This window comes from Mirounga leonina, unplaced genomic scaffold (genome assembly GCF_011800145.1).
Source record: "Mirounga leonina isolate KUSES-001 unplaced genomic scaffold, KU_Mleo_1.0 Mir_94, whole genome shotgun sequence".
Lineage (NCBI taxonomy): Eukaryota > Metazoa > Chordata > Mammalia > Carnivora > Phocidae > Mirounga > Mirounga leonina.
This window is the reverse complement of record NW_023270855.1, coordinates 41,513,952-41,528,142: the sequence shown is the minus strand read 5'-3', so window position 1 is coordinate 41,528,142 and position 14,191 is coordinate 41,513,952. Positions and strand designations below refer to the sequence as shown.

Below are 14,191 nucleotides of genomic sequence, written 5' to 3'. Positions count from 1 at the left end.
AGATGAGAAATGTCCAGAGTGACGTTGAGAATTGCCTAAGTACAACTAGTGCTAACAGTTGTCCCTATCTTGCCAGTTTAGAAAGGTTATTGTCATCATTGACTTTGTGTGCTCACTGTGCACCTGGCAGTACACACATCATGTTTACCGCCTTCCAGAAAAGAAGCTTTCAATCAGATTCAAGGCCAGCTTTTATTCTAGTCTTTTTCTTGCGCTTGCACGCTATCACAGGAACCATGGGTAATCAAGGGGTGGTCTTATTTTATTTTATGATTTATTTATTTTAGAGAGCACAGAAGCAGGGGGAAGGGCAGAGGGAGAGAATCCCAGGCACGCTCCCTGCCGAGCCCTACAACACGGGGCTCAACCCCAGGACCCCGAGATCATGACGGGAGCTGGAATCAAGAGTCAGCCACGGGGTGCCTGGGTGGCTCAGTCGGTTAAGTGTCTGCCTCAGCTTGAGTCATGATCCCAGGGTCCTGGGATCGAGCCCTGCGGTGGGCTCCCTGCTCAGTGGGGAGTCTGCTTCTCCCTCTCCCTGCTTCCCCAACCCCCTCATGCTCTCTCTCTCTCAAACAAATAAATAAAATCTTAAAAAAAAAAAAAAAAAGCCGCTCAGCTGAGTGAGCCACCCAGGCGCCCCCTTAAGGGGTGCTTTTACTCCTACATTTGTGTTCTAATCCTTAACTTACTTATATTTAACTTTTTATTGTTGAGATGTTACCACAGTATTTAAAGGAGAAATATCCTTCATAGTTCCTTAACCTAAAATAAAAGTTTTCTTCCTTGCTTGTAATCCTTCAGGTCTTACCTGTATTCGTATGTAATATTACGGTGCTTCAATTCGTTCATTCAGCCGATGCTTATTAAGCAGTTACTGTGTGCCAAGCACTGGAAAAATAGCATCGAACGACGTAGATAGGTCCCTGCCCTGGTTGACGTTACATTCTGGTAATTGTTATGTACATGTATTTTTATATTCTGCTTTTTTCTTATATACAGGCATGCCTCAGAGATATTGCACGTTTGGTTCCAGACCACTGCAATAAAGTAAATCCCACAAAAAAGCAAATCATACGAATTTTTTTGTTTCCCAGTGCAAATAAAAGTTATGTTTACACTATACTGTAGTCTGTTAAGTGTGCAATAGCATCGTGTCTATAAAACAATGTAAATATCTTAATAAAAAAATACCTTATTGCTTAAAAAGCGCTAACCATCATCTGAGCTTTTAGCAAGTTGTAATCACTGATCACAGGTCACCATAGCGAATATAATAATAATGAAAAAATTTGAAATTTTTGAAGAGTTACCAAAATGTGACACAGAGACATGAAGTAAGCAAATGCTATTAGAAAAATGGTACTGATAGACTAACTTGATGCAGGGTTGCCACAGACCTTCACTTTATAAAAAAATACAATATCTGCAAAATACAATGAAATGAGGTATGCCTGTATTTTAAATATTTCCCCCTTTTTTTATTTCATCCTCATAAATTACTTTAAATGGCTAAATATCACATCATCATATTGAGCCATAATTTGCTCAGACTTTCCCTATTGGGCATTTAGGTAAGTACTTATGTGTTACATTTCTTGGGGACTGGTTATGTTGCTGTGAACACTTTCATGAATGTGGCCTTTGTGTCTGTTGGGCCTTGGCCAGAGCCTGAGCTAGTGGTCAGATGGTTGGGCTCCATTCCCTTTTTTGACATTTAATATAATGTGACCTTGGGCAACTTTCTCAACATCTCTAAGCTTCAGTTTTCTCATGTGTAAAATAATGATAAAAATACCTCCTTCACTGCATTAAATGCGATAATGCATGTAAAGTGCCTGGCACATGAATGTTCAAACAAATGGTCATGGTGGAGGCAGGGCAAGTGCAGAACAATGGGATTGTTACTTTCACATATTTGTTGTGGTTCCTTAGAATTCTTAGGATTGTGCATTTTTGGTTATAGGCTAAAAGCCACATTGAGGAAGGTTCTGGGTGACATATTGCTGATGATGTCTCTGAGTGTGCATGTGGTAGATGGATCATGTACTTTGGATTTTTTTTTGTCTTCAGAGCCTCTGGTTCCCTTCTCCTGGGGCCCACTGATAAGAAAAGTAAAAATAACACAAAATGAATTTTGAATTGGGACCAGGAAAAGGATGCAGGGGAATATAGCTTGTCTGTTATTCCTACATTTTTGGTTGACTGCAGTGTTTGGTCTTGGGCCTGCATTAATAGCACTACTTAATGAAGTGCTTAGTTGCTTTTGGGGTTCTTATTGGGGCATCTCCTTACTTTTCTTTAACTTGTGCTCTGTCCCTGTCTCCCCTGTTCTTGGTGTTTTGTTTTGTTTTTTGTTTTTTACTTTGCCTTTGCCCTTACTGCTCTAGGAAAAAATTTACAGATTAGATTTCTCTGCCCAAAAAAGGGAAGAGTTATAGGAAAGATTTGAGAAAGGTATAGAGATACAGGAAGCTTCTTATCTTGCTCTTCCTAAAATGTGTCTACGCTGTGGCTTGATTACTCAAGTTGACATGAATTGTCAGAATTTGAAGCTTATGTTGTGTTCCCTTTTCTTTGAACTGTCACGAACCTTTATACACATGAAATGGTTTTACTGTGAAAACCACAAGTTATCAACCATAAATGGAGAAAAATACCGGGAGAGTAAGCAAAAGGTTGGTTTAGAGATTTTAACAGAACAGAGCTGTTCTTATAATCATGAACAGAGTGGTCTCCGTCTGGGAAATTTGCTCTTTGACTAGCGATTTTTTTCTTGGCCAGTACATGCTCTACTTATTCTCATTTCTTTTATCCCTTACTTTAGGCTCTCATTTTCCAGAGTCTGTAGATAGCTTTGCCTCCTTTTACAAGAAATAACTCCAATGCCATTAAACTTAGCTTCCTGGATTCTCTGTCTTAATTGGTGATACCACCATCCACCAAGCTGGAAGCTGAGGATTTACCCTTGACTCCCTTCTCCCGCGAAGCCCTCCCTGTTCCCCAGGCAGAGTTGGACACTCCTGTCTCTGTACCACTCTGTGCATGTTTCTTGCTGTGTATTTATGCTAATTGGCAACTTTTGTTTGTAAGCCAGGGCTTAAACTCTTTGAGAGTTGCTTTTTGTTGATTTGTCAATAAATGCAAAAGTTGAGAATTTAATCCCAGACCTCTACTTCTGTATGTTCCCATTTGTAAATAGAAGACACACTTATCAGAGGACTTCCATGAAGCCGACTGAATTCTAAGCAGAGACAGTATATACCTGGTAAATGTATGGTTCCCAGCTTGTGGTGTATCTCAGAATTAGTGTTGTCAATTCTGATACAGAAGCCTGAACTTCATGCAGACATAATAAAAACAAAATCTTCAGAGGCGAGGCAAGGTATTATACATTATATTCGTGTGGAGAATTCATGTGGAAGTACAAAAAAAATTGTGAAACAATTCAGGTTATCGAAGCAAGGAAGAAAGAGTGCGTTCTTTCTTTGGCTGCCGAAAGGATGTGTCCAACATTCAGAGTGTACTGGTTTCATAACTGGAGTGGGAGTAGAATAAAGACACCCAACTATACTGACAAGTTGGATAGGTTTCTTGTATTTTTTTTCCTGTAATATTTTTGATGTCTAAATGTAACCTCCTGTGTCATCGATTATCAAGATAAAAGTGGGTTTTTAGGACCATGCTGATAATGAGTAGCTGTAAAAATGACTAATAATATCTGCAATCATAAATACAATGTGAATGTTTTAAAAGTTTTGAATTTTATGACATAGAACACTTCATTTTTTTATTTTTTATTTTTTGCTAGAGTGTTAACATTGGCTTCTGCTACAAGATGGTTGGTTGTCCTTACATACCTTTGTCCCCCCTCTATTTGTTTTTGTTTGTTTGGTATTCAAATGTCTGTAGCAGTTTTATTTGCAATAGCCAAAAACTGGAAACAACCCAAATATCCACAAACAGATGAATGAACAAATAATGGCGTGCCCATAGAACAATATACTTCTCAGCAGTATAAAAAGTGAATGGCTTATATAAGCGTCATTGGTAAATCCCAAAAAAGTATGCTGCATGAGGGAACTCAGGGGGAGAAAAGAGTAAATATTTTATGATTTGAATCATATAAAATTCTAGAAAATGCAAACCCATTGTGAAGGAAAGTAAATCAGTGGTTCGCCTGGAGAGTTGGAGAGGGCAGGGAGAGAGATGATGATGAAGAGCATGAGGTAAATTTAGGGGTGGTTTTCTATTTTGAAATATCATGAAAATGAAAGTAAAGGCATATTCATGTTATAAACTCATAATACAACAAAGAGAATAAGTAGAGGGGGTGGCTTGTGGGGACCTTGCACATAGGAGCCAGTTTGTCCAGCAGATCTTCGAAGAGACTGAGCTCTGATTTGACTGACAAAGGCTGGATGGAAGAGATAAGTGAGCTGCAAATGAGAGGGTTAATTAAAGATTTCTATGTAAAATAGTTAACCCTGCTCCCACTTGGTTTCTAGACAAAATAGTCTCCTTATTTTTAAGAAATAGGATAACCTGGGAAGAAATAGGGCCCTTAGAGAGTGTGACATTGGGCTGACCTCATTGGTCACTTTGGGGGCTCTTGAGTCTTATGTATATGCTGCCTCTAATTAAGCACCCTAAAGAAAAGCCTCTCAGTTGACGGGTTCTGTCCATGTACACAGAGTTAGGATTCATTTTCCTGACACCTGCTCCCCTTTTAAAATTGTAACATTCATATAAAATTAACCATTTTAAAGTTGAAATTCAGTGGCATTTAGTACATTCACAGTGTGGAACCATAATCTCCATCTAGTTCCAGAACATTTTCATTACCCAAAAGGAAACCTGGTACCCATTAAACAGTTATTTCTCACTCCCCCCAGCCCTGGGCAACCACTAATCTGCTTTTTTGTCTCTATGGATTTACTTATTCTATATATGTCATATAAATGGAATCATGCAATATATGACCTTTTGTGTCTGGTTGCTTTCACTTAGCATGATGTTTTTGAGGTTCATCCAAGTTATAGCATGCATCACTACTTCATTCCCTTTTTTGGTGACCCTTTGTTTTTTTAACCAAGAATCACCAGACATTTGAGGAAAACATGCAAAATGGAAGAGAAATAGGAAAATTGATCTGAGCTGAAACAGACCAGTAGATGATTTTGCTTGTTTTTAAAAGCATACTATTTAGTATTCTCCTAGATATTCAAGAAGATATGGCATCCATGAAACAATCGGAGATGCCATCTGGAAGAAACTGTCAAAATAAAAAAGCTCATAGAGATGAATTACGCGTTTGTCAAGTTAAAAAATATTCCGTAGATCAGAAGATAAAAATCAAGAGAAAATCTCAATATAAAGCCAAAATACAGGCAAAAATTGATGCGGAAAAAAGAGACATAGAGGATCAATTCAGAGATCCATCATCTACCAGAATTTCTGGGAAGTGAGAACAAAAAATTGAAAGGAGGGAAATATTTAAAAGTATAAGAAGAAGAAAATTTCCAGGATCTAAAGAAAGGAGCATTCTTCATATTGAAAGGTTCTACCCAATGCCCAGAAGAAGAAAGAAAGACGCAGTGCTAGAATTTCAGAAAAACAAGAATAGATGGAAAACCCTAAAAGTTTCTGTATACACTGGGTCTTCTAAAAGAAATGGGAATCAGTTTGTCATCCACAAAAGTGACAACCAGAAGGCAGTGGAACAGCAGTCTTCCAAGTCCTGAGGGAGAATGATTTTGAACCTAGAATTTGTCATAGCAGAATACACTTGTTTTCAGATGTGCAAGGACTCCCAAAATTTTCTTTCCTTATACCTTTACTGAAGCAGTTAACTTGGCAGATGAAAATAAAAAATGAGGAAAATACTCAAGAAATGGCTGAACTAACCTAGTAGTCCAATAAAAAGTCTCATGTTACCTGTACAGTAGGAACTCTGTTTTACCCTGGAAAGTAGCCAGCCCAAATTTGAACACAGATTTGATGGGATCCAAGAAAAATTCATTCGGGAACGGGAATGGATAGATTCCAAGCAACAGGTAAAATGAAGAAGCTGGAAGATAGTTGGAATACAGTGAAGAAACCATAGAACTTTTTACAAGGGGCAAGGGAATTAGAATTCCTGTGCAAAGCAGAAAAACTATATGCAAAAAGTTGTAAGCAAATACAAATCAAACACATAAGTGGCACAAGTATAAGTAATTGGTGGCTACTAAATAGAGATAACGTATTTGTGCCTAATGTATAAAGAATATCCTTCTTTGAATGGCCCAAGGATAGTGGCTTTGGAAGCACAAGGAAGAAAATGGAATTCTGGTCCTGTAAATATTTTAAAGTTACAAAGGTAACTGATAGAAGGAACTGAAAATAGTAATTTAAATATAAAAAGGTTGGGCCTTGGAAGGGGGTGGTAGGGAGTGGTATAAGTAAACTAAATCTGCTATAGAATTATGGGCATGCTCAATGAGGTTGGTGACAACCAGAACTGTAGAGATTTCTCCTTGATAGGAAGACTGGGAGGCTGGGGAGGGACGGGGTGGCAGGTATTGTTCCTTTTCATCGAAGTGCTTTTTATAAACCATTTGATTTTCTTTGTTATTGGTAATTGGGATAGGTTAAGAACTCATTGATTCCCAATAAACAAGTGTTTCCTGAGTGTCTTCCGTTATTTTAACTTTTAGATAGATGCTGAGAGCTGGGGAAAAAAAATAGTTTGACCTCTACCATAAAATAATTTTAAGATCTCTTTGCCTTTAGTTTCTGCCACCTCCTTTTTTAGAATGGTGAGAGAGGAGATCTAAATAAATCTTTTTCTCCTTCTATTTCATATTTTCTGATATATCCACTAAAAGTGCCACTTTGATTATCTTGGTCTGTTGAAAAACTTAACGTAACTTCTTCAGACTCCAGCCTGAACTGAACTGCTTCCTGTTGCCCATTTCTCTAACCCATGTGTTTGAATTTTGTCTCCTCAAACCTCCTGTAAGCATCTCTGCCCTTCAGAACCCTCTGCAAACTCTCAGAAGACCTCTTGTCCTTCCTTTTTTTATTTTTTATTTTTTTAAACCTTCCTCAGATTAGCTGTATCTGGCCTCTTCCTGCATCCCCTAGAGGCCTGAAAGATCTTGGTGCCTGTCTGGGTTCTGGAGGAGAATGTGGGTATGCCGTGAAAGAGGATAGTGTTAGCATGTAGGACCTAGTCCTGGTGCTGGCATTGTGCCAAGTGCTCGCTTATGGCAGAAAAGGAAATTGTTTCAAATCTCTGTCCTCAAGGAGCTTCCATTTCTGATGGAGTTTTATATAAACAGAAAGGTTATAAAAATAGCGTTATATGTTTTAAGCATAGCTACCTAAGGCCAACAATCAGTAGTTCTGCTTTGAAATATGTTCTTGGAGTCTGTGGCTTTATCAGTAAGATATGCTAGCCTCTGAGGTGTCCTCTAGAGAAGAGTGGGAACATGAATGATACTGCCAAGATAGTGTTTGGTATTCTCTCTTATATGCCTCCTTACAGTAGCAGTAGCTACAAGAGGCAGAGCATTATTTGAAATCATTTTTGGACAAGATGGGCTTGTGGCTGCATGAACATGGTAGGAGATTTGGCTTTTAATCCTACAATGTGCAGTTCATTGGATGACAGCTCCTGTCTGCATTTCTTTTGGTTTGGTTACTGGATATGACCTTGGTTCTTAAAAATGGTGGTCATCCTGCTTTATGGCACCCCCTGGAAAACTCTTAGAATTCTAGTAGGGGCTTAACCAGCCTTTTGTACTAAGTACTTTCCAGAGGTTTTTCATTAAAATGCACACCCTAAAATATAGGCTGGGATTTACTCCATGATACTGTAGCAGGTGATGGATGGATGAGGTACAGATAGAGTGGACCTGGCCATGAGTTGATGTTGGAGCTGGGTGATGGGTACATGGTTTTCATCATACTCTTCACTTTTGTAGATGTTTGGAATTTTTCATAATAAAGTACCCTCGTGGTCAGGGATGGATGACTCATATTTTTGCTTTATTGTATTTCCATAAATAACTTATTTAGTGAGGTCTTTGGGTTTCTTGGTATTTATTTTAATGATCAAAGACAGACTGAGTTAAGGTTAGACAAGAGAAATCTTCAAATTTAGCCAGATTTTTAAAAGCATGAATAGCATGGGTGCCTTGATTACAAGTCACCCTCCATGGAGACCTATAAAGAAAAAGTGAAAGGAAGCAAAGTTATGATCAGGAGCCAGAGAGCTGGCCTTCTAGAAGCTGAGAATATGTAGATGTGAAGTATGGGAGAAGTGAAGGCCCACCACTTAAATTAGACCGTAGGGGTGAGCCTTGCCTAAAGTCAGAGGCCTGCTGGGACCCCACTATCACCACCACTGCTGCTGATTTTGTCCCATTCTAGGGTGATGTTCACCTATTCCTTTGTCTCTGTGGTTTGACCTTGTTTCTTCCTCTTATGCCTTTTAGTACTTTTTCGCCTCACCCCCCTACCCTCCAAGACCTGAATTCATCCATCTTGATCTCCTTAGGCTAGCTTTCCTATATAAATCATGTCCCTTTCTACCCCAGACCCAGAAGCTCACCCACAATTCACTCCTTTCCTTCATCTCTGCTGTTTAGTGAATTACCACTAGCGTTTGTTAACAAATGTGATTGGACCACGAAGTGGCTTAACACAGGCTGAGGCATGGAGACCCATTCATGTAGCCTTAAAAATTTTCAGGCAGTTGGCAAGTAAGAATTCTAAATAAAAATTGAAACTACCACCTGTATTTTTTCAGGCCGTTGATGCTCACTGCCATCAGCTGCATCCTCCCTATGGCACTGGTAAGTGTGGGAAGGGCTGGTGACAGTTTTGGTGGGCTGCTGGATTTCTTTTTTCTGGGGGAAAGATCTATTTGCAAGCCGTGTTATTAACTTGTCCCCGAGGGCTGGACAGCTTGAACCAGCTATAGGAGACTAAAAAGAGGAAGAAGCAACTGACCATGCCCATGGGTTTCCTTGGGGAACTGTTGTGAAGAGCAGAGGCTATTCACTATATGCCTTGATCCTTACATAAAATTAGCACGTTCTGTGCATTATTTTGAATAATAATACTATTCAAGTGCTCTGGGATGTCAAATAATAACTGTTAAATGTCCTGAAACTCTTAAAACATTTTTTCCAAAAATGGATATTGGCTGTGTGTTAGAAAGGGTCCAAAATGTTGTATGTACTTATCATTTCCTTCAGTAGCAAGGTTTATCTCGCTCTGGTATTTTAAGTTCTTTGTGGTCAGGAGATCAAGAAGTGTTTGTTCCAATGATTAATATAAAATTCTGATAGAGAATTACAAAGAAATTTGTGGCTCTCATTTACTAACAAACTTGAGGTGGTCTTGGGGGGGACCTGTGATTTTAAAAAATTGTTTTTACCACATTCTGCTTTCTGCTTAGGGACCTAATGGAGAAAATATACACAGTAAAGTTGAAACAGGGTGGGACAGCAAGTCACAGAATTGCCGAAGTATAAGTCAGTAACCAAATTGCTGCTGGAATTACCTTATCTAAGGTCTTGAAATCCTGCTGCTGTCTCCTTGTAGTGAGTGGGTTGGAGGCCATGCAGATTCAGAAGTTTTATCTCATCAAGGTGGTCTCCACTTTAAGTGACAGTTGGATGTTTACACTATTTCATTTCTCTAGTCTCTGAAGCCCTTAGAATATGGAAGGAAGTGCCTCCAGAATATCTAATGAAATGCAGAGGTGGACTCTTATACTGTTAACCAGTGAAGAGCTCCTTGCTGGTGACAGTGGCTAAAACATTCATGTACACTTTATTACATCTCTGTGAGAAAAATCTTAACATCATTGGCCCATATTCTAGATTTCCCACTGGTCCCCACTTCCCATCCCCCAAGCCCTACTTATGAAGTAGGGATAGAATTGTATGCACACTTACTACACTGTTTATAAGAAATCGAAAGAACTTGACTCCCCAGCAGCTGTCTACTCCTTTAGGTATCTGTGCACAAGTGGTAACTACTGAACATGTTTTGAGGGCTTGTATCAGGGAAATAACCTTAAGCGTCTGTCCCAAACATAGGTTGTAGAAAATGACAGAAGATTTTTGCCTGCAACCTTGGGGAAATACTGAAGACCAGCAGCAAAGTCCTTTCCGACATGCATGTAGCTAAGGTGTTCCTGAAATAAAGAACTGGAAACCACTCGAGGGTGTTGGGATTATAAATGCAACGGCAAAACAAAGCCAGACTGGATTGGCAATGCAGAACAGTGTTCAGGGTAAATGACAACAGAGGGTGATCCCACAGTTTTTTCAAGCTGGAAGGCAAGCTCCCCAGAGGCTCCTGACCCATTGTTGGTCAGGTTTGATGGTATAGAGAAAGAGGAGAAAAAGGCAGGGAAGATAGGCTGCTCTTGGCTTCTGCTCTTACCACATTTTTTACTCTGGACCACCAGAGACTTGAGGGCATCCTTCAGTCTTTGATGAACTTTATACCACTATTTGTCCTCTCGTTCCCCACCTTGATCAGTCACATTCCCTTCCCCAGCTCCCAGGAAGAATAAGAGAGGAGTTTTTTACCTTTGGGGCTTCTGTTCACACTGACCAAGGCTTAAGCACAACTGTGATGCCTCAAAGACAGGCCTGAGAGCTGTGCTTTGTGGAATGGCAACATTTAAGGAGTAGAACATCCATGGGAACACTAAGAAGGCTTGATCTGGGAGGTTGAAAGAGAGCCACAGAGTGTTATAAAGTTATTGCATTATAGACCTGTGTGGAAGTTATATCTGCTTATGCTGAAATTCACATTGTATGATCAATTAACCTTTGGTCAAAACTATGTTAAAACGCTGAAGGGGAATTTTTTATTTTGAGGAGTAAATAAAGGTCAAAGTGATTATTTGATATAGTAGCATAAAGGTCAGCCTTTTGTTTATTGTGACATTTGTTCATGCAAGTTACTACAATTGTGTTAGAAGTACCTCCTGACTTCTATTATGAAAAATTAAAACAGAAGTTTAAGGAATTGTACAGTGGACATCCATACACCTACTGTCAAGATTATACATTTGCTAACCTTTGGCTACATTTGCTTTGTTATATATCTAGGCATCAACCGATTTTATTTTTATACAGATTTGTTGAAATATTATTTACATGACATTAAATTCACCCATTTTAAAGTGTACATTAAATGAATTTTAGTAAGTTTATGCAGCTATGTAACCATCACCACAATCTGAGTTATAGAACATTTTCATCATCTGGAAAGTTCCCTTGTGTTCGTTAGTCCCCAGTCACAGCCCCAGGCAACTAGGAATCATCTTTCTTTCCATATGGTTTTACCTTTTCTAGAAACTTCATATAAATGGAATTGTACAATATGTAGTCTTTTGTGTCTGGCTTTTTTCACTGAGCACAATGTTTTTGAGGTTCGTCCATGTCGTATTACATGTCAGTAGTGCTTTCCTTTTTATTGCTGAATGATTTTCCATTGTATGGATATATTACATTTTGTTATCCATTCATTCATCAGTTGATGGACATTGGGTTGTTTCCAGTTTGGGCTATTATGAAATATGCTGCCATGACCATTCATGTCCAGGGCTTTAAATGGACGTATGTTTTCATTTCTCTTGGATAGATATCTAGGAGTGGGATTGCTAGGTTGTATGGTAAGTGTGTGTTTAATGTTTTAAGAAACTGCCAAACTGTTTTCCAAGGTGAATGCTATTTTAGATTCCTGCCAGCATTATATAAGGGTTCCAGTTTCTCCACGTCTTTGCTAGCACTTGGTATTGATAGTCTTTTGGATTATATTCATTCTAGTGAGTATGAAGTGGTATCTTGCGGTTTTAATTTGCATTTCCCTTATGACTGATGATGTTGAGGATCTTTTCTTTTGCATATTTATTGTTCATACCTTTTTCAGGTGAAGGGTTCAAATCTTTTGCCCATTTTTAAAAATTGGGTTATTTGTCCTATTGAGTTGCATGAGTTCTTTATAGATTCTGAATTAAGTCCTTTGTCAGATACATGATTTGTAATTATTTTCTCCTAGTCTGTGGCTTGTCTCTTCCATTTTCTTAATAATGTCTTTGAAGACTAAAAGTTTAATGAAGTCCAGTTTATCAGTTTTTTTCTTTTAAGGGTAGTGCTTTCATTGTATCTAAGAAATCTTTGCCTAAGCAGGGTTGCAGAGATATTCTTCTAGAAGTCTTAATGGTTTTTAGTTTTACATTTAAATCTGTGAACTATTTTGAGTTAATTTTTGCGTGTTATGAAGTGTCTAAGTTCTGTGGTTTGTTTTTGTATAATGATGTTCGGTTATTCAAGAGCCATTTGTTGAACGTTTCCTCAACTGAATTCCTTGGCACCTCTGTATAAAATTAACCGTAAATGTCTGAGTTTACTTCTGGATTTTATTGTTTCATTGATCTCTGTTTCTAAGCCCCTACGTACTTTGCTGTCTTGATTACTGTAGCTTCATAGTAAGTTTTGAAGTCAGATGGTGTAAGTCCTCCAACTTTGCTCTTTCAAGATTGCTCTGGATATTCTGGGTCTTTTACCTTCCACAGATTTTAGGATCAACTTTTAATTTGTGCCCTCTGCCCCCCAAAAAAACCCTGCTTTGATTTTGATTAATTTTGATTGCTGTGTTCCGTCTGGAGCTATGTTGTTCAGTCTGGTGGCTATGACCCTGTGTAGCCGTTGGGCATTTGAAATGTGGCCAGTTTGAATTGGTATATGCTATAATTCTAAAATATATAGTGTACTTTGAAGACTTATATGAAAAGAAGGATATGAAATAAAATAGTTCATGAATAACTTTGTGGATTACATGTTAAAATAATATAGGTGTATGTATTAGTCTAAATAAAATATATCATTAAAACACATTTCACCTGTTTTAAATTTTAGTTTTCATTTGTTTGCTGCTGTATAGAAATACTTTTGGTTTTGTATATTGACTTTGTATTTTGTTATCTTACTAAATTCATTTACTAGTAGTTTGTATATTTGCTTAGGATTTTCTGAGTAAACAGTCATTTTATCTAGGAATAGAGACAAATTTGCTTCTTCTTTTTCCAATCTTTTATTAATGTATTTTATGTCTCCCCCCCCCCCTTTGCCTTACTAACTGCCCTGGCTAGGACCTCCTATATAATAATGTTAAATGGTGAGGGTGGTCATCTGTACCATTTTACTGATATAGCATTCACTGTTTCATCATTGAATATAATGCTTTTCATAGATGCCCTGCATCAGATTCAGGCAGTTCACTTTTTGTCCTCATTTGCTGAGAATTTTTATCTTGAATGAATATTGAATTTTGTCAAATGGGTTTTCTGTGATGGAAATGATCATTTTTTCCACCTTTATTTTGTTAATTCAGTGAATTACAATAGGAGCTTTCAAATGTTAAATCATCTTTCCATTCCTGGGATAAACGTCACTTCATACTATATTGTCCTTTTTCTATATTGCTGGATTTAATTTGCTAAAATATTTGGATTTGTGTCTGTGTTCATAAAGGATACTGATCTGTAATTTTCTTTTCGTTACATTTTTGTCAGATTTTTGTATCTGAATTATGTTAGTCTCATAAAATTAATTTGGAAGAAGTATTACTTTCTTGAGTTTCTGAAAGTGTTTAAGATTAGTGTTGATAAAGTTCACCAGTAAAAAGTTGTGGGCATGGAATGTTGTGAGGAAATTTTTGATTATGAATTCCATGTCTTTAATAGATAGTTATTCCGTTTATTTTTTCCCTTTTGTGTCAGTTTTGCTAAGTAGTGTTCAAGGAACTTGTCAGTTTCACCTAAGATACCAGATTTATTAAAATTAGATTATTTATAACATTCCCTTATTTTTCCTTTTAGCACCTGTTAGGTTTTTAGGGATAGTCCCTTTTTCACCCCGGTTATTGGTAATTTGTATTCCCTTTTTTTCTTAAATGTTCTAGCTAAAGTTTTTATCAACTTTGTTGATCTTCTTAAAGAATCAACTTACAGACTTTATTTTTCAATATTATTTGGATTTATTTATTTCTGTTTGGTTCTTTTTCATTTTTTCCTTTCACTTGCTTTGAGTTTAGTCGTCTTTTTCTAGGGTTTTTGTTTTGTTTTGTTTTTAATTTATTTGACAGAGAGAGGGAACACAAGCAGGGGAGTGGG

The 14,191-nt window shown here is 37.7% G+C and overlaps 1 protein-coding gene across 2 annotated transcripts in view; it reads left to right on the top strand.

The window, feature by feature from the left end:
- Positions 1–14,191, top strand: part of ARIH2 (ariadne RBR E3 ubiquitin protein ligase 2) — a 48,643-nt gene that overhangs the window by 10,772 nt on the left and 23,680 nt on the right. Inside the window, exon 2 of one of the 2 annotated variants that reach the window (XM_034998075.1) lies at positions 8,798–8,843. The exons of the other annotated variant lie outside the window; for it this stretch is intronic. Coding sequence (XP_034853966.1) covers positions 8,805–8,843 — 39 coding nt within the window. The 5' untranslated portion in view covers positions 8,798–8,804. The remainder of the gene's footprint in view (positions 1–8,797; positions 8,844–14,191) is intronic. 2 annotated transcript variants of the gene reach the window in all.